The sequence below is a fragment of the Trifolium pratense genome, linkage group LG2, assembly GCF_020283565.1.
Source record: "Trifolium pratense cultivar HEN17-A07 linkage group LG2, ARS_RC_1.1, whole genome shotgun sequence".
Taxonomy (NCBI): Eukaryota; Viridiplantae; Streptophyta; class Magnoliopsida; order Fabales; family Fabaceae; genus Trifolium; species Trifolium pratense.
Genome location: NC_060060.1, coordinates 35,334,886 through 35,354,924, shown reverse-complemented (window position 1 = coordinate 35,354,924; position 20,039 = coordinate 35,334,886). Strand labels below are relative to the sequence as shown.

The 20,039-nt window shown below is 33.2% G+C and overlaps 3 protein-coding genes across 5 annotated transcripts; 1 reads left to right on the top strand and 2 right to left on the bottom strand.

The window, feature by feature from the left end:
• Positions 1–130: 130 nt before the first annotated feature.
• On the bottom strand, positions 131–1,750 carry LOC123908998 (putative pectate lyase 2). Its single transcript, XM_045959765.1, has 4 exons — positions 1,061–1,750; positions 874–977; positions 615–753; positions 131–508 (listed from the first exon to the last, which is right to left on the bottom strand). Exons 1-4 carry the CDS (start codon positions 1,745–1,747, stop codon positions 290–292), a joined length of 1,149 nt encoding a protein of 382 aa, XP_045815721.1. The 5' UTR covers positions 1,748–1,750; the 3' UTR covers positions 131–289.
• Positions 1,751–7,105: 5,355 nt separating this feature from the next.
• Positions 7,106–8,988, top strand: LOC123909837 (peroxidase 29). The gene is made up of 3 exons (XM_045960761.1): positions 7,106–7,428; positions 7,560–7,917; positions 8,408–8,988. Exons 1-3 carry the CDS (start codon positions 7,201–7,203, stop codon positions 8,803–8,805), a joined length of 984 nt encoding a protein of 327 aa, XP_045816717.1. The 5' UTR covers positions 7,106–7,200; the 3' UTR covers positions 8,806–8,988.
• A 1,857-nt stretch (positions 8,989–10,845) lies between these two features.
• On the bottom strand, positions 10,846–19,550 carry LOC123909836 (leucine--tRNA ligase, chloroplastic/mitochondrial). 3 transcript variants are annotated; one of them, XR_006810018.1, is made up of 21 exons: positions 19,093–19,526; positions 18,849–18,993; positions 18,694–18,750; positions 17,997–18,116; positions 17,788–17,892; positions 17,449–17,672; positions 17,274–17,340; positions 17,028–17,182; positions 16,621–16,885; positions 16,334–16,528; positions 15,514–15,593; positions 15,261–15,323; positions 15,047–15,128; positions 14,694–14,771; positions 14,513–14,614; positions 14,241–14,413; positions 13,884–14,061; positions 13,703–13,780; positions 12,422–12,553; positions 11,170–11,569; positions 10,846–10,933 (listed from the first exon to the last, which is right to left on the bottom strand). XR_006810018.1 is itself a non-coding variant. In XM_045960759.1 (20 exons), exons 1-20 carry the CDS (start codon positions 19,449–19,451, stop codon positions 11,327–11,329), a joined length of 2,901 nt encoding a protein of 966 aa, XP_045816715.1. In that variant the 5' UTR covers positions 19,452–19,550; the 3' UTR covers positions 10,846–11,326. The 3 variants fall into 3 exon arrangements, 1 of the variants encoding a protein (XP_045816715.1); XM_045960759.1 differs by having other exon boundaries at positions 10,846–11,569; positions 19,093–19,550; XR_006810019.1 differs by lacking the exons at positions 10,846–10,933; positions 11,170–11,569 and having other exon boundaries at positions 13,703–13,787.
• Positions 19,551–20,039: the final 489 nt, after the last annotated feature.

Sequence of the window (20,039 nt, the reverse complement as noted above, 5' to 3'; positions counted from 1 at the left end):
TCTGTATATTTGCATGTAAGTTTATTGAAAGAAAAAACACTCTTTTGCAGTGCATTATCTAAAATAATAATGAACTCGATTCCTGGTAGGAACAATTCTTGACCAGACTTTATTTAACTTGTGGATGAACTCTAGATTACAGGGCCCCTTTCCCCTAGGAACCAGAGGGTTTAAAAAAAAAATAATAATAATGAACCTGCATAATGTTACAAACTAATTTTTTGCAAAGCAATTCATTAGCTTTGAACTTGTGATACATTGACATGTATATCCTCACTATATTAACAATTTAACATGCTCTCCCAACAAAACATCTCAATGGACCTGCATTGAGAGTTATAGCAGGCACCATATAAGCTGGAACAGCTACAAAAGATTGAGAAGGTGTATAATTTGGTGCACAACTTCCATAACCAGATGGTACAAAATAAGCACCATTTGAGAATGCATCCTTAGAAGACCTCCATTTCCAACTCTTCCAATTTGCCTTTGCTTCCCTCTTTGTAATCTGTCACACAACAAGAATAACCATATCAAACTCAATATCTTAAATGGTTCAATTTTGAAATAATACTATATATAGTTCTTGTATACTATACTGTGTTTGTTTCTACCTGTTTTGCATTTTGGTCATTTGGTGCTATAAAAAAATTCCCCTCACTTAAAATAGTTGGGTTAGAACTTCCTCCTATAGCATACATTTTCCACTCATCATATTTGTTGTTGGCCACGTGTGCATAACCAAATCTTACCCTGCACATTCAACAGCAAAGTCAATATTTTTATTATATAATATATTTTCATCTACTTTGTATATATACTAATGGTGTCGACGTGTCAGTGTCGTGTTTGGTGTCTGTACATTAATCTAACCTTGGCATCCTTTCAGTTAGTCCACTAGCAAACCTATTGAAGACTATTGTTACTTTCATTACTTTATCTGCTGTGTAACCATCATTGTGTCCTAGCAACATAACCTGAAAGGACATATGTTAGTCAATGAATGCATAACATATAAGAATTGATTAAAAGATTATTGAACTTGTTTTTAGCAGCTTACTTTGTCATGCTGAGTAAAGTAATTGTTAGAAATGGTAATAGCGGTTGAGGCATGAATAATATCAATTAGTCCATCACTACAACTAGCCAAATAACAATGATCAATCCAAATATTCGACGAAGCAAATATACTAATAGCATCACCATCCGAGCCTTGTCGATGACCAACATGATCAGGAGTACTTCTAACAAGTCCAGCCTTACTTGGTTTACAATCATGAATCCTAATACCATGTATAATAACATGACTAACACCTTGTATTGTAATACAAGGTCCATTTCCAATCTCAACTTTAACTCCTCTACCATCAATAGTCTTGTAACTATTCATAATAAGTTCATTCTTTAATGCAATAACCATATCCCTTTTGAAAATTATCCAAAGCGGCTTCGTTTGGATTGCGCCATAACGAAGTGTACCTTGTTTTGGATTTTCAGGGTCATCAGAAGAATCTGTAACTATATATATTGCACCATATTTGCCTCCAATTGCATCTTTGCCAAAACCAATAGCACAATTAGCTAAGGCTTTTCGGTTAGACGCCCAATTCGTTTTCGCGCGCCAACAAGAATCTATCTTGTTGAGGATTGGTGACTTAGTGTTATAGTAGTTCTCTTTTGCATAGGCATTAACTAAGCTTAAAATTAAGAAGCATGAAAGTGAGAGGAGTGAAGTTGAAATGGCCATGTTTGTGAATTGTGATGAAGTTGAAGTAACAATGAGAACAATGTACTCATTTTAATAGGTGAGGAGAAGGTTGTGCACACATATTAGGAGATTGACTTAAACAATTTTTTTGAGTTTAGTTAACTAAAAACGTGGATGCACGAGCTTTGCTTGTTTGACTTACTATATAATTTGATTAATTTGTTAAACTTAGATACAAAAGTTATACATTAATTTTACAATTGATGTATTAGAATGAAATGATGATGTACTCCTATATTTGGACGGCTTTGAAGTACAACAAGCACGTCTTGTGAAATAGTCATGTCATGGTTGGGGATTCAATATATAATAACTTGATATATGAAAGTCAAAAGGTAAATAATTAACTACAAAGACTTAAGTAAAGAAAAAAATAAAAAACTACAAAGACTTGGTCTAGTGGTAAAAAAACAGCTTAAACTCGAGAGGTTTTGGATTCAAGTTTCGCTAATGCCTTTGGAGAAAGGTAAATGTAAATTCTTTTCTAATCGATTATTGAGCCTGTCTTCTATACCTTAAAATAGGGTACCATCCCCACACCCAAAATTTGTCTTATTAAAAAAAGGTAAATAATGAAGGTCATTTAAATTTAGGTTCTAAATATTTAATTAATACAATGGAGCTGTTGAAATGAAGGGAGAGAGTATATTATTTTCAAATGAAAATATTTTATAAAGAATTTGTTAATATTTTAGTATGAAAATAATATATCTTCTATAAGAAATTGTTAATCCTTTGTGAAAATTGTGATTCTGCACCTACGGTATATTTTGGATGAAATAGATATATCAAAGCATTTCTCAATATATATATATATAGCAATGGAGTTCTTTTTTATAATTGATTGTGAATTTATTGATCTAAATTTTTTTAAAAATAATAATTGGATTAAAAAAAGTTTAACTACATTAAGGTATCACAATTCAAATGTCCTAAGCAAGGACAAACACAAGTATTATGGTTTCCCTCCACCAAACCCCCCACCCCACGTTTCTCTTCTTCCCTCGAAAGTAAGGTAAAAAAATTCGGGAAACGCGACCAAAAGTTTTTTTTCAAGTGTAAAAAATGAATTTTTTTGAGTGAGAAGAGAAACCATTGTTAATTTATGGTTTTTTTTTTCAAAAATATTATTGTATTTAAGTTATACAAACAAAATAATAAAATAACAATAGCTTCTCTTCGGGCCCGTGTTTCTTTTTCCTCTCTTGGATTTTCTTTTTTGCCCTTCAATAAAAACTTCAGTTTTCGTTTACTAAATTTTTTTTGCCATGGAAAAAAACTTCGGTTTTTATTTTCCGAATTTTTCCTAAATTTGAACTAGAAAAATTTCGATTTTTGCGTTCCAAATTTTTTTCAAGAACAAAATTGAAAATCCAAGAGGAAAAAAGAAGCACGGGACCTAAAGAGAAGCTATCTAAAATAACAGCTGGGCTGTAAAGATTTGCCTCCGTCGAGCCCAATATCATCAATGTAGATCAACAAATTTTTTTGAAAAAAAAGGGATAATGGGCTCCTTGTGTAAGTCAGACTAAAATTTTCAACATATTTTTTTTTTGACTAAACTAAAATTTTCAACATAAACCTACAAAATAATAAACGACTAATTTTTCAACAAAAAAAAATAATAAACGACTAATTTAAACCTTTTCATAAAAATTACTAAATATATTACAATTTTTTTTTTGAGTAAAAAATATAGTACAAATTTATCTTCATAACTTCCCTGATTAGCATATAATGAATAACTTGATGAAACATAGTCTTAGGCTCACATTCCAAAATATCTCTCATCGTTTCAATTTGCCTTCTTGCCATTTCAGTTAAAAAAAAAAATTCACAACATGCAATTTTCAATGGTTTTCTCTAACGAACCTCCTCATATTATAGTACATACTTCAAGTCTTTTTTCACATATTTATTACTTAATTTTTCTTTTTTTTTTATTTGTCAAATCAAAATTATTTATGTTTTGTCTTTTCATGTTTTGTGTTTTTTTTTTAAGGAAATTGTTTTTCATGTTTTGTGTTGTCTACTCAACATTTTAATAAATAATTTCATATTTTTTCCTATCTTTACATCAATAAATGTCGAGAGAGGATTCTCTCAAGTGAAAAAAAAATTGAGGAAATAATATGACATTTTAGACCATTAGATTATAAATATAAGACAATATTTAAATTTAAAAGAAATGGAAAAAAGTTGATTAATAATTAAAATATGAAAATTGAGAAAAATTAAGAGGATTCATTATCATAAATGTCATATTCTAACTACTGCCTTAAACAATTTACTCCCTTAAACAATTTTTTATTAGTAAAAGGGGATGAGGGTGAAGAATAATATACAATCATAACTACTGCTACTATAGCAAATATTGGCAAAGTTCTTCAAATAGAAATTTCTAACCACTAAAGTCAAAGAAGGAGTTAAACACATAAATAATGCTGATCTTGGTTGTTGTAAGAGAACACATTGCTTTACATTATATCCAATCTTGACTGTTGATTTTGAAATCGAACATATTTTAAACTTAGATTTACGTAGTAAAATAATCTCAAAAACAATAATACTATAGTACTCATTTGGTAACACTATATAAGAAAAAATCATTTTTCTAGATTCATTGCATAATTAATGTATATAATTTATAATATAAACCAAATACATTCATTATGCAATGAATTTAGAAAAGTGATTTTTACTTATATAGTATTACGGAAGATGTACGTAATAATGATATTGAATTGAGGCAACCAATGACTCGATCTCCACAAAATGGTTTGTGATGTCGCACTTTTAGTTTTAATGTATGATTATTATTACACTAAAATAAATAGTACTACATAAAACTTTGGGTTCTCAACCATTGACTCTACCATTCACTCATTGTCATTTCTTAAATTCATGTCGCATTAACCGATAGATATCATAGATTTGAAAAGCAGCATATAACTACTTGTTCATCTTTTATTTGGATCACAACTGATCATAATACAACAATAGGTACGTTCCTTAATTACTAGGGGCATGTTGGGTTGTGTCTCTAATATATACTATGTTTTATGTCAAATTTGTTTAATTCATAGTACTCTTATCCTGCTGGTTACTTCATTCATTCATTCATGGCACATGTCCTATTATTGTATTTAATTTAATCTCCAACAACAACCAACTAATTCAAGACATTCATTTACTCAACATGCATGGGATACAATGCTTGTATTTTTGTATTATATATGAATAAATAAATGCAACTTCATAGAATTGATTAATCAAGAGCTGGCAGAGTATATATAAAAACACTTCTACTACTCTCTCCGTAACACTATATAAGCAAAAAAACTCTTTTTAGGTTCATTGCTTTATTAATGTATTTTATAAACTAAATACATTAATAAAGCAATGAACCTAGAAATGTGTTTTTTGCTTATATAGTGTCACGAAGGGAGTAATTCTCAACGGTAAATGTTGGAAGATAATGAGATCTTTTTACTTTATTAAAGGAATTATCATTGTTTAGGTACATGAATGTGAAATGAGTATCATAGAGTCGTAGTTACAAATCCCAATCATATGCAGGGGCGTCTCCGAGTTTTAGGAGCCTCTGTGCAAAATATAAAAGTGGCCCCTTAATAAAAAAAATTTAAAAAATTATCGATTTAAATTGCATATAATATAAAAAAAAATTCTTGTAAACATATAAATTATCAATATTAAATCTTACATTAAATTAAATGAAACAAGAAATACAAAATAATTATCTTTGAATATAACGTCAAAAAGGAACATCATAATCTAAGATTAAATTTTATGCAAAGATTAAAATGGACTAGAACTATATTTACGAGTATAGATAACTAATATATTGATACTCATGATATTTATGAACATTAACAATATATAACTATTATTTTAGGGCCTAAAAATTAATCTATTAATATACATCTGATATTTTATAGGTATAAATAATATATAAGTAATATTATAGGACCTCAAAATTTTGAGTTGAGACCCTCAAAATTTTGAGGCGCTATGCCGTCGCACACCTCGCACATGCCTGCGAGCCGCCTCTGATCATATGCCATATTGGTATAATGGTATGATTATCTTTATTCTCTACTCAACATTATTCTTGCATGATGGTACTTACAAGTTAGTACTGTCCAACCCATTTCATTCATCGGATTTTGATTTGCTGCTGTAGTATTATCACGAAGTTACGTACAGTAGTTAATCTTAATCGTTGGTTTAAGATCAAACGGTGCATATGTTATATGTACTAAAACAATCTCAACTATTCGTTTACATCGGACGGTTGAGACTATAACTGCATTTTCAGGAAATATGTTTCCATCGATCCTCAACTAAAATCATAATAACTTCTTCTATTTAATCAAGTAAGTTCCTTCTTATAAAAAAGAAGTAGGTTCTTAATATTGTCTCTACATTTATACCACCTCCTTAATTTTACACAAATTGTCACTTCCGAGTCTTAATAGACTAAGGTGACAGATATGACACAATGTTAGAAGAAAAAAAATTAGATATAAAATTCGGCTCAATAATCGACTAATTCGAGAAACACAAATTTTACTATCCACTAGCAAGCGAGGACCCAATTGAAGCTAAATTTTTTGCTTAAAATATGTACACGTTGTTAGAAACTGTATAATTTGTTCATTTTCAAGGGACATAATAGAAAAATTGTGTAATTTTAGAGATGAAACTAAAATTTTAGTCTTGTTTAACTTGATATGGATAGATAAGTGGGACTAGACAAACCATCGACGCGCGCAAATGAGATTGTGACAGAACACCAAAGATCTAGTATGCTAATTACATGAGCGCTTTTTCTACAAGTAATTAGAATGGGAGAAATGATCGAGTTTGTGGCATTTTATGGGAGTTAATGACATTTTAATTACTTGTCTTAGATTGTTACAGAGTTGGTTGAAGAGAGATCTCTATTTAGATAGGAGCATTGCTCTCTGGTAGGAGTGTTACACTCTGGTTTATCTCTTCTTCAACATTTTCACACCAATGTAGAGCTCTTGAGCTCATCTTTATCATTCAATAATACACAATTTCATTGTTTTAATTTTACGGATTCTATTAGATTGGCCCAACCCAAGAGTGGTAAATGACTCAAACAGATCCTTATAGTGGATACTTGTATCCGTAACATATTTTGAAATAATAATATAGACAAACAGATTGAACGTTGTGTTCTTTAAATAGAAGGGCCCAGTTGACAAGGTTATGTCTATTATTGGCATTTCAACATATGCCAACTCAACTCAATAATATTACTACTCTTCCAACTGTATCATTAAGATCAACATAATCACAAACACAACACTTGGGCAAATATAAATAAAGTTTCCATCATTCCTCACCATAAACTAACACATTCTCCTTCTTCACAGGAAGAAATGGAGATATCTCTTCCTTTGGTTTTGCTTGCCACTGTGGTTATTATGGCTATGCCATTGCCACTTTCATTTGGGGTACAAGGAAACCAACTTTCATACAACTACTACAAGTATTCATGTCCAAACTTGGAAAGTTTGGTTGAGAAAAAATTGATGAGCTTATTATTGACAGATATAACTGCACCATCATCATTACTCAGGCTCATGTTTCATGACTGCCAAGTTCAGGTAATCACTAAATAGCTTAATTCACTAACTTAACATTTTTAGACAAATATTCTAACGTAGGAGTAGGTAAACATTTATGTCATTTAGGTTTTTGGGGACTCATCATACTTGTTTTCTTTTTCTTCATGCAGGGATGTGATGCCTCAATTTTGTTGGACACAAACTACATTACTCGAAGCACCGAAATAACATCTTCGAGAAACTTTGGAATCAAACATAGAGAAACAATCGATGTCATAAAATCAGTGTTAGAAGAAGAATGTCCAGGACAAGTCTCTTGTGCAGATATCATTGTATTAGCTGCTAAGGCATCAGTTGCCCTTTCTGGAGGACCTAATATTGAAGTTCCACTTGGAAGAAAAGATTCAACAACTTCTAGTTCTAAACAAGCTGATGCTAAGCTTCCTTCACCAACAATATCAGTTGATGAATTTATATCCATTTTTAAATCTAAAGGAATGAGCATTCAAGAAGCTGTTTCCATTTTAGGTAATACATTCCAACCATAAATAACTAAACTAAGTAAGTAGACTTTACTTTCTATAGGACCATTCCCCCACAACCAATATTTTTTCCTCCTTCTTTAGGTGTATGTGAGAATTGTTTCAAGAATATGGAATCAACTAGCAATTTTCAGAATCATTTTTGAAACATAGAAGCATAGAGGGAGCTAGATTCCTTAGCCGTATTAAATATAAATCTCGGAATTTTTTTTTGTTTTTGGTTTAACCCTCTGGTTCTTAGGGGAAAGGATCCCTAGTAATCCGGAATTCGGCCGCGAGGTAACTAAGTCTGGCCAAGAAATTGTCTGATCTTGATCAATGGTTGAGATCACCGACTACAGTAACCGCTAACTGCATGTAATCCATAATCTGTGTTTTCAGGATAGAACTTATGATACCAGGCATAGAACACTTAATTTCCAAATTCCTTACAGCATTTGACAAAGTTTTTGATTTGTTATAATTACTATTGACAGGTGCACATACACTAGGTGTTGGACACTGCATAAACATTGTTGGCAGATTGTATAATCAACAGATAAGAGATAATATGGATTGGAGGTTTAAAACCTCACTAAGACTAGCATGCCCAACAGAGATTCCTTTGACAAACCTAACATTTGTGCCTATTGACATGACCCCTACAATATTTGACAATCATTATTACAGAGAAATTTTGATGGGGAGAGGTTTGTTTGGTATTGACTCATACATTTCTACAGATCCAAGAACTGCACCCTTTGTCATGAGATTTGCTGTGGATCAGAACTACTTCTTTGACTCCTTCAAATCTGCATTTGTTAAGCTTTCTTCTTCCAATGTTCTCACAAATATGCAGGGTGAAGTAAGAAGGAAATGCAGCCAGAGAAACTAATGGAGTCAAAATGTTATATGCAATTTATCATCTACTGTATTTGTAAGGGGAAAAAGTACAATACAAGCACATTGCTTATCTAATTCATTTGTCCTATTGTTGATGATTTATATTTTATTCTTCCAATGTTCTTTGTAAGTTATTCTAATTGTAAGAAATGAAATTTGATTTGATTTTGATAAAGTTTTGTACGATGAAAATATAATGAAGCTACTAAAATTAAACATGAAACACACAAATAAAACATCAAAATTTATAACAGGGCCCCCTCATGAAGAAGATACTGTTCTGATGACTTTGTGCCATCAATGCTTGATGTACTTATCACTGTCATGTCAAGCTATTAAGAGAAAGACAAGTCTCGACCTTTTAACAAGGTTCATCAAACTGGGAAGAGGTCCACAAACTCATTTTTTTTCTACCCCTGAATTTCCGTTTTTGCCCTTAGGGGTACTTCGGTTTATATGAACCGAATTTTTTTTGTCATGCTAAAAAATTTCGGTTTATATAAAACGAAATATTGTGTTCCAAATTTTTTTTCAGCTTTCCTACATAAATTATGCATGAGACCCTCAACTTCCACAATTTATTTGAAATACTAAACGATGTCTGATTTGAGTAAACGGCCACTCGTTGGAAAGCTTAGGGTGTCAAGAATACAAATATAATTTTTATTTTGAGGGTTAACTATCCAATTGGTTCAGTTTGACCAAATAATGGGTACTGGTACAGAAACAGAGCATAAATTTTTCTCAAACTTGTAGGTAGATTTTCTCATACTATACTTAATGAAATTTAACAATTCCGGTGTCAATCTTGTATTAAATTTTGTCTTCTTTACACTAGATGAAAAATCATTAGCATACGACTTATATTCAGAGAGTTATGATAAATTTATCACAGGTATCTCTACAACATTTTGCAGAAACTTTTCTCAAACTTGTAGGTAGCGTTTCGCATACTATACTTAATGAAATTTAACAATTCCGGTGTCAATTTAGTAGTAAATTTTGTCTTCTTTACACTGGATTAAAATTCATTAGCATACGACTTATATTCAGAGAGCTATGATAAATTTACCACAGGTATCTCTACAACATTTTATAGAAACTTTTCTCAAACTTGTAGGTAGATTTTCTCATACTATACTTAATGAAATTTAATAATTCCGGTGTCAATCTTATAGTAAATTTTGTCTTCTTTACACTGGATTAAAAATCATTAGCATACGACCTATATTCAGAGAGATATGCTAAATTTACCACAGGTAGTTCTACACGAATTTTCACATAAATTTTCCTTCTTTTTGGGGGGTATATGTTATTTCGGTTTATATAAACCGAATTTTTTTTTCCATGTTTAAAAACTTCGGTTTATATAAACCGAAGTTTGTTGGCAAAAAATTTCATACCGCAACGAGCAAAATGAGATTTATGGGAGGTAAAAAAGAAATGAGGGGGTCGGGAGAGAAAAGTTCCACAAAATTTCTAACATGTGTAATTACACACACACAAGTAAGCACTTTTTTTAAAGTTGCTTTTTCCACCACCCGTTTTTTCAATCACACCGTCCTCTTACTTTTCTTAACTTTGTCAAAAAAAAAATACTCACCACATATTATCCATTTTGGAAAAAAAATAATACAAAACAGTAAACACTGCCCTTTCTTATTTTCCACTGCACTCAGCAAATTACTAAAACATGGGGTCTCTGTATAAAACATGATATGATGCATGTGTACAAATTTGAGTATAAGTTTACACTGATAATACTTACCAATTTAACATTTTACATTATATTATTTTTACATATTTATTGAAGAAAAGTTTTATTTCAAAGAGACTTGAATGCACTTTACTTGTTTTTAAAAGGAGTATGCTACTTGCATGATGTCAGTGGGAAAATGCTACTTGTATGATTTTGGCAAGCATGCCTCACACGGTAGAAGACCATTTTTCCCATGTCTTAAAGATAATTTGCAATATTAAAGATGCTGTCCCTAATATTGTGCAAGGTTTGTAACCATCACAGCAATGCCCATACCACAAAAATGAATTTGGTCAACAAGGACCATTTTACTTGGATGTTGTCCCTTCATGAGATTCCCTCCTAGATCATCATAAGACACCTTGATGCAAATACAGAAAGTTCATTCAAACAAAATCCTAACAAGACTAAAACCATTCCAAATTATACAACAATACAAAAAACAAAATTATTACAATGGACAAGATCCACAAACAGAGTATATTGGTTACACATGAAGATCATTTTAATGATCAGAGCAGACTGGAAACCTGTGTTGCCGCTCTAGTTCAACTATTAACAGTGATTATGGTGAATACTTGGCTAGCTGTCACTTACCGTGCAACAAGCTCGACCCTCCAGCCAACGTTGCCGTCTTTAGAAATGCTTTGGTCATTCAGTGGATACAGGGCAGTTAGGAAGGTAATCAGTCAACACAACCAAAATTTATATTTTGATTGATGCTTCCGGCAGAAATGTACACAGTATAAAGTACCTACTGTACACCAACCTTGATGTTTTTACGGTCCAGAACAACATTCAAGATCTTGCCAGGAACATAAATTCTTTTCCTGACAGATTGACCATCCAAATACTTGGATAGCTTTTCATCCGTAGATGCTAATGCAAAAGCATCCTCCTCTGTACATGTTTCTTCAACCTGGATGGTACCTCTTGTCTTGCCATTAATCTGAACTGGGAGTACTATTGTTGACTCCTTCAGATAAGCAGGATTTGCCTGCAGTTACAACATATAAATATTATGATCATCTCTTAGGATTGATTTCTATATTTTCTTATCTATGATAATTTAATTCCTTAATAGAAATCTAATATTAGTACAGATTTTATTTTCCTCATCTAAACTTAATAAGTATAAACACAACGATAATGAGTCATTTGTGGCTTAGTGGCATGGCACAAGTCATATCAGACAGCCACAAATAATAGCACGTCTTTGGATCAGGATCCTCTCATTTTAGGGAAAAGCATGACACTGTCACGTTTGTACGTGTTTCACATATCCTCCCCACATAACTCACTGTTTCACACTCCTCCCCTCCCAATTTGATCTGCCTCTCTTTTATGTTGCTTTTCTTTTTTTTGTGGTCTTTTATGTTGCTTTTCTAAACCCACAAAATATTGTTTTCTATAAAGCTGTGGAAAGTTGGCAGCTCATTTGCAAGCAAATAGTCAGAAGAGTCAAAATCAAGTTTTGGTATTCATGAGATTAAAGGGCTTGACTTGAAATCGATATCTTCCTGCCCTCCTATATCTTTTGATTCATTTTCCGTTCATAGTAAATAAACTAACTATCTAACCAAAAAGGCCCCTGGAACTATTGAATATACATAAGTTAATTAACTAATTACTTTGTTATATACAGGGATGAGTTGGGATCCTCTCCAATCCATTTCTCGAGGTAATCGGTAACTGTGGAGGGAATGTGTAACAAAATCAAATATTTGTTTCACGTTATTGGAGAATTGGAAATAGTACACTATCAATTAAAGAATTTGAAAATCAGGGAACACATAACTTGACAAGCATATGAAAACTAGGTATGTTTGATATTGACCCAAATTCATACCTTAGGAAAAGGTTCATAGGCTAATGATTTGGTGTGACCTAGACGAGACCACAGCTCTTCAGCCATGTGTGGCGCGTATGGTGATAGCAGCAAAACAAAAGCCTCAACCACTGATCTTGGATGGTTATCCCACTGAAAATATAGGCCAACAGAAATATAGAGATCATACTGAGTCTGTGTTACATGGAATCAAGGAATTTACTGATTATTAAGAGAAGGAAATTAGTAAGGGAGAGGGACAAAGCATAAAAGGAACACTTTTACTATAAAAAATAAGAAACCCAAACATAACATTTTCTATACTAAGAACAATACACTTCATAAAAGGTGTGTAGCGCATTACCATAAAGGATATATACAAAGATGTGTATTTTCATTTTGCTTATTATTGCATGCAGCCAGACATAAACAGATAAAAAAAAAACATTACGCAATTATAAGGCTCAAATAACTTTTTATCACCTATAATAATATACAAGTTTTCTGATTTAGTCCCTAAAAATTTCTTGCTGATTTTAATGCCTCAAACATAGGAAAATTGCTTTTGGTCATTGTTGTTTTTGTTTTAGACTGTAATATCTGTCTGTTGGAATTAGTATATATATTCTCTATTCCATAGACATGATTCACGTATTAAAATAAAAAACATGGTTCACGTATTACAAGAATAAATTCTAAGATGAACAAATATTTCACGACTAAAATCAAAATAACAATGACCAAAACAACTTTCCTTATAGTTCAGGGATTCAAACTGGCAAGAATATTTTATAGGTCATTCCTGGAATCACATGCTCACTTCTACCAGGCCTACAAACATTGCTAAAGCCACCCCTACTGCAATTACCATCACCACACACCACTTATTTGACATGCCACTTCCACCACCGCCATGATATCAACGACATACCACCACCATCTACTAGCCCTACTGTTAATACTAATCCCATCACCATTCCTTCTTGTAAGGGTATTATTATCATTGGATAATTTTTATTTTCTATTCTTGCTTATTATCATTAAATGGAACGGAATAGCCATTCCATTCTTGACGATATCAGATGTTTCTTACCTTCCTCGCCCCAGAAATGTAAAATAAAGGGAAAGGAAAGACAGCTGAGGGGAACAGGGGATGCATGCAACCTGGTCTCAGGAAGGGCCATAGTAGGCTTAATTATGTTGTATTTGTAAAGTAGCAGGATCTCCAATAGCTTGCCAACTGCCGAGGCTTCCTTTGGATACAAAAAATTTAAAACAGTGGAAATAGAAACGGATAAATACCTTATATGCTGCATTAAGGAACTCCATCATTGCAGATATTCCAGTGTTGAACCGTGTGCCTTCAATTTCCTCTGTTACCTGAATACTGAAAGTAAATTCTTAGCTCAATTGTCCCAAATTGGTGTGTTAAATCCATAAAGAAAGACACTACTAAATTATGATTAAATATTTAGATATTGACCTTAGCAATGCATTTATGAAGACAACGAAGTTGTTCTATAGTAGGTTCCTCGTCAACTGATACAGTTCTATCATTATATGTGCCATCAGACAAAGGTAAGCCAACAATCAGCCTCCAAGTTCTACCTAAAAACCGATGTACACCTTCAATGCCGCTAGTACTCCATGTTTTTGAGTCTCTGGGAACATGTTAAAAGCAAAAATCAAGGATAAAAGTGATGTGAGGTGAAAGTCCATATTAGAACAAGATCCACAGCTTGACAGTGCCTCATCCCCATACCACCACAAAGAAATAAATGAAAAAGGGGCAGAATAGCAACATATTGTTGTTTTGAATAAGGACCAAGGTCAAACCTACCTCAATGGTCCCATGAACATTTCATATAAACGAAGAGAATCTGCACCATACTCAGAAACGACATCATCAGGATTAACAACATTTCCTCTGCTTTTACTCATTTTATGAGCACGGGCAACTAAACGTATCTCAGGATTTTCTTTCAAGACAAAAGAATCCCCAGATTTTGTGACCTACACTCCAGGAAAAATAATATAAATTCTTGTCAAGAAAAAAAGTTTAGGTTCAAAATCTTAGAATACGTTGAGAAAGTGGAAACTTAATTGAGAAACCTTTTCCTCGGAAATCCTTTCTAGATTATGTTCATTCAACATATTAGTAGAATCAGCAGATATCAGATTTCCATCTTTATCCCTACAAGCCATATATTGAACCTGCCATCCAAACCATTAGAAAATTGTGATGATTATCTAATTTTCCCCCTCAAATTTCAATCATAAGAAATGAAATTACCTCGCCAAGGATAATCCCCTGGTTTATGACACATTGGAAGGGCTCCTTGGTAGATACAACACCAATGTCAAAGAGAACCTGAGATAGAAAACTCGGTTAAACCTGCACAAACATTACATCACCACTAACAATATGTAATAGGTTTTTGATGCCTTATCGTCATGCTAAACCCTATAATAAGGGGACTAACTGAGTGCTTTATTATTCAAGCCTTATCAAAATTCTTAACAGATATCATGGAATAAGAGGTGACAGGGAGATAGCTTCTCCACATACAAGTAAAATTTGTGGCTTAGAATGAAAGAAATCACAAATCGACATGTTCCAGATTGAGACTGAAACCAAATACAGACCTTGTGCCAGAACCTAGCATACAGTAAATGGAGAACTGCATGCTCAGCCCCACCAACATATACATCAACAGGGCCCCAATACCTACAAGAAAGGGAAAAAAGTTAAAGAGGCGAAATTAAATCAGCTAGAAACTGTGCAAGTAAAATATAAGAAACCAACAAAAAGTGGATAATGAGTAACTACTAAGAAAAACAAAATTAGTTGAAGCTACACCTTTCTTTTGCCTTATCAACCAGTTCTTTGGAATTATTTGGGTCCATAAACCTCAAATAGTACCTGGGCAGGATATTAAAAGAAAATGTGACATACACACAAACAGAATGTTATTTTATTTCATTTGTATCAAATGCATAAAAATCCTGAATCAAGACAACAAAACTACTAAACTGAGCCACAGAACCGTGACTTAGTGGCTTAGTGCTTACTAATAAACCAACACCATTCAAGATCCTCCGCAATGACTTACCAGCATGAACCAGCCCACTGTGGCATGGTATTTGTTTCCCGAGTAGCTGGTCTTCCAGATAACCTATCTGTGGTCTTCACCTAAGAGTAGTACCAATAAAAAAATATATAAAAAAAAAAAAAAAAAACTATTACAATGGGAGGAAAACAAGCTAAGAAAACAAAAACAGAACACTAGGACTAAGTAAGTCAACTTACATCCTACTAGTACTAAGTAGAACTTCATAAGTGAAAATATGATTTGCACTGCCATAAAATTTCAAAAGATTATAGGACCTATTACTAAAGGTCGTTCAGTTTCCTTATAAATCAGAACAGCTTATATTTTGATTATGTAGCTTTACTAGCTTATGCTTTAAAAAATATTAAATGACTTGGGAAGATTTCCTACTCAAAGAATTATTTAGCCTGTGTATAAGACAGATCATCTACAGAGCAACTCGTGTAGATATTAAAAAGGACCACTGGTGTGACAACAAGGAGTGCACAGAAAATTTCCGCAAAGGTAACATTGTCTTGATATGCAAGGGAAAATAGAATTCATGAACCATTACACCATACACTGGTATCATGTAGCCATTTCAGTTTATTGGTTAAGGTACTAAAGCCTAGGTTCAAGATTGGTATGTTTACTGTCTGATCAGCAAGTCAAATCAAGATCAGCAACTATGTTTTTTATGTATGGAAAATTTAATAGCAAGATTTAGATAAACCATCAACATTTGTGTCAATGCCAAAGAGATGATAAAAAAGTATCCAATTTTCATAATATTTTGATAACAAAGTATGCAGAAGGAAAGTAATTATAGGTATAAACTTACCCAAGACACTGCCTTAGCCAGAGGAGGCTCCCCTGTTCCTGTGGGAGAAAAATCATCCAATTCAGGTAGAATAAGGGGCAATTCAGTCTCATCTAGAGGGACAGTCTCACCACTGTCATCCAAGAAGATGACAGGGATAGGTTCTCCCCAGTAACGCTGCCGAGCAAAAAGCCAGTCCCTTAACTTGTAGTTCACCTAATGGATGAACAATGTATTTCATGTTATACAAACTATATAAAAAATGTTCCAATAAAATGAACAAGCTTATTATGATATTAGACATGAACCTTTCTCTTTCCGTTTCCACTTTTCTCTGCCCAATCAATGACTTTTAGAGCAGCTTCTTTGCTACCCAAGCCATTAATGTCAAGCCCCATTAACGTATTTGATGAATTTACAATAATACCTTCACCAGGAAAAGCCTTTCCAGACTCACTAATGCTTTTATCATCTGGCGTCACAACCCATTGAATAGGAATATCATATTTCAAAGCAAACTCATAATCACGTGAATCATGTGCCGGCACAGCCATGATTGCTCCTGTTCCGTAACTGCCATAGTAACCACAATTATATTCTAGTGTCATAGAAACTTTTCAAATATCATTGTACACCGCATTGACCATATGTTCATCGAATATTTAGCAATCAATAAATGAAATCTGCATCCTAAAAGATACTTGTGTCCACACACCTCCCCAAAACATAATCTGCCACCCAAATTGGAATAGCTTCCCCGTTTGCTGGATTTTTTGCATAACAACCAGTAAAGACTCCAGTCTTTTCCTTCTGAAGCTCTGTCCTCTCAAGGTCACTCTTTTTTGAGGCAAGATCAATATAATCCTCCACCTGTGATTAAAATCCCTAAGAATCACCATCTCCTTATCTCCCATGATTAAAATCCTTCCAATGAACTAGGAAACGAAGAGGCATAACTTACATGATTACTCTGGGCAGTGGAAATCAATGACGACAGCAAGGAATGCTCTGGTGCCACAACCAAGTAACTAACACAAATGAAGCAAATAGAAAATCGACAAATAGTTTATTTCAAGAGTGCTTTATCTGGTTCATAAAATTTATAAAGTATTTTAGAAAATTGAATAGATAAATACGTTGCTCCAAAGATCGTATCAGGCCTGGTAGTATACACAACAATCTGTATGTCTCTCTCCTTTCCATCACTGTCAAGAATGCAAAATTCCAACTCAGCCCCTTCTGATCTCCCTATCCAATTTCTCTGCATTTCTTTTACACTTTCAGGCCAGTCAAGGTCGTCTAAATCCTCCAGAAGACGGTCAGCATATGCAGTAATCTTGAGCATCCATTGCCTCATCGGCTGCTTGGCAATAAACAACGACACTGTAAAGATTATGAAACCATTCAAAAAAACATAAGAGAAAAAACACTCAAAAAGTAAAGTGAAAGACAGAAATGTACACAAATCAGTATACCTTTCTTACTACAGGATGACCACCACGTTCACTAACACCATCAATAACCTCCTCATTGGCCAACACTGTGCCAAGTGCGGGGCACCAATTAACCGGAACTTCAGCCTGAAGTTTTTTATATGAAGTTTAAAACACCATCAGATTATCGATGCTCAAGCATTAAATGAAATAAGCACAATTTCTAAGTAGTTGTCATGCGTATACTCAACCTGATATGCCAATCCTCTCTTCAAAAGCTGTAGAAAGATCCATTGAGTCCATTTGTAATATTCAGGTTCTATGGTTGATATTTCACGATCCCAGTCATACGAGAATCCTAATGATTTCAACTGTAAAGACGTAAGAAGACATAACATAGAGGGAGAACAATCTATTTTATGGCCATAGCGTAGAGGTGAAGTTTGCTGTGAGGATGAAAAAACTGGTCTTTCAGCACCCGAAAAACTAATAGTAATGCACCCAGACAAGGTATTTCTCTTTTTTGGTAAACACATACCAAAGGCATGGGAATCAAACAAAGTGGTGAATTTTAAGCAGATTATTTAAATATTGCAACTTGTAGAAATTTTAAATAGAAAATGAAAGTTTCAAAAGTTTTCTAATAAACAACAAAAAAAAGAAGATTGATCGAGGACCAAAATCATACATTAACTATTAACTAGTTTATATAGGGACAGTGAGACCTAACTAACTACTTTAACTATTGACGACTACAACTTAACACAGTTTCCTAAATAGTAAGTAAACTAAAGATTTTCAAATGGATCAAAATTGGCAACATAAGTTCTTTATTGGCACAGCATAAGCAGCCAATATTAATAATTCTAGGATATATCTCTATTCATTTAATTCAATAATTAAATATAAGGTGTTTGTTAGGGTAAAACAAACTCATCACCAGTTTACCTGAGAAGTAAATCGATTGATATTCGTCACAGTGGTGAGCTTTGGGTGAGTTCCCGTCTGAAACAAAGGCAATTAAAAAGATTAAAATTATTACGAAACACGAAAAGATTGCAGTAAACACACACAAGCCAGGGATTCTTAAGCAAGAAACAGACATTAATAGCATATTGTTCTGCAGGCAATCCAAAAGCATCCCAACCCATCGGATGCAACACGTTATAACCTTGCATTCGTTTAAACCTAGCTAGAATATCAGTAGCAGTGTATCCAAGTGGATGACCAACATGTAACCCAGCTCCACTGCAAAAAAAAAATGGACAATATTAATAATCTGAATATCACCACAATTCTTAATATAAATCTAAAAATTGCAAAATAAAAGTAACTATAATTCAAAACCTAGGGTAAGGGAACATGTCGAGAATGTAATATTTAGGTTTTGATGTGTCGAGATCATCATCTGGAGTTCTGAAAGTGCGATATTGGTCCCAAAATTGTTGCCACTTGGGCTCAATTTCATGGAAAGGATAAGCTCTAGTAACTGTCTGTTGCAACGGCTTTTTCTTCTCCGGTTCGTTGAGTTTATCATTTGTTGCTGAGTTTGTTATTCTGCGAAATCTGTGAGTATAAGAAGAAGAGATTGGAGTGGGAAATGGAAGGGTGGTGAATTTGGAGGAGGGGAAGGAAGAAGGGAAAGAGGAGTGTGGTGAAAGGAATTGGAGATTGAGATGATGAAGATGAGAGTGAAGCAGCAGCATTTGGATTGATTGACACAGAAAATGTGAACAAGAAATGAGAATGGAGAAAAAAGGGGATAACGTCCTCAATGAAGATGGCGCTTAAAACTGAACAGCCACGTTTTTATTGTCTCGTCAAAAAAAAAAAAAATTCTAGATTTTCCCGTGGGTCCCAACAATGTACATGAAATTTATTGGGCTTTGTTCGTTAAGCCCACTACAAATAAATATAGGATGTACTATTGTTTCCTACACCACACACACTTAATAATCTCACCACCAACATATGCTAATTTATTTTTTTTATAATCACGTTATAGGTGTTATGTGTATGAATTTCAGTAAAAAAAAGTATGAATTATATTTATTAATTGTTGGTAATTTCTGTCGAGAAATTTGTTTCGCACGATAAATTTTTCTTCTCAACTGTATTTTCTTTATAACTCTCTTTGCCTAATTTTTTCTCTTTTGAACCAAACACATCTATAATTAAAATATCTCCATTCCCTTTGTTGAATGATGATGATGATGATGATGATGTGGTATGAGTCTTACTTTGGAAAGACTCAGGCTTAAAAGTGATGCCTATATATCTAAATACACTCTATT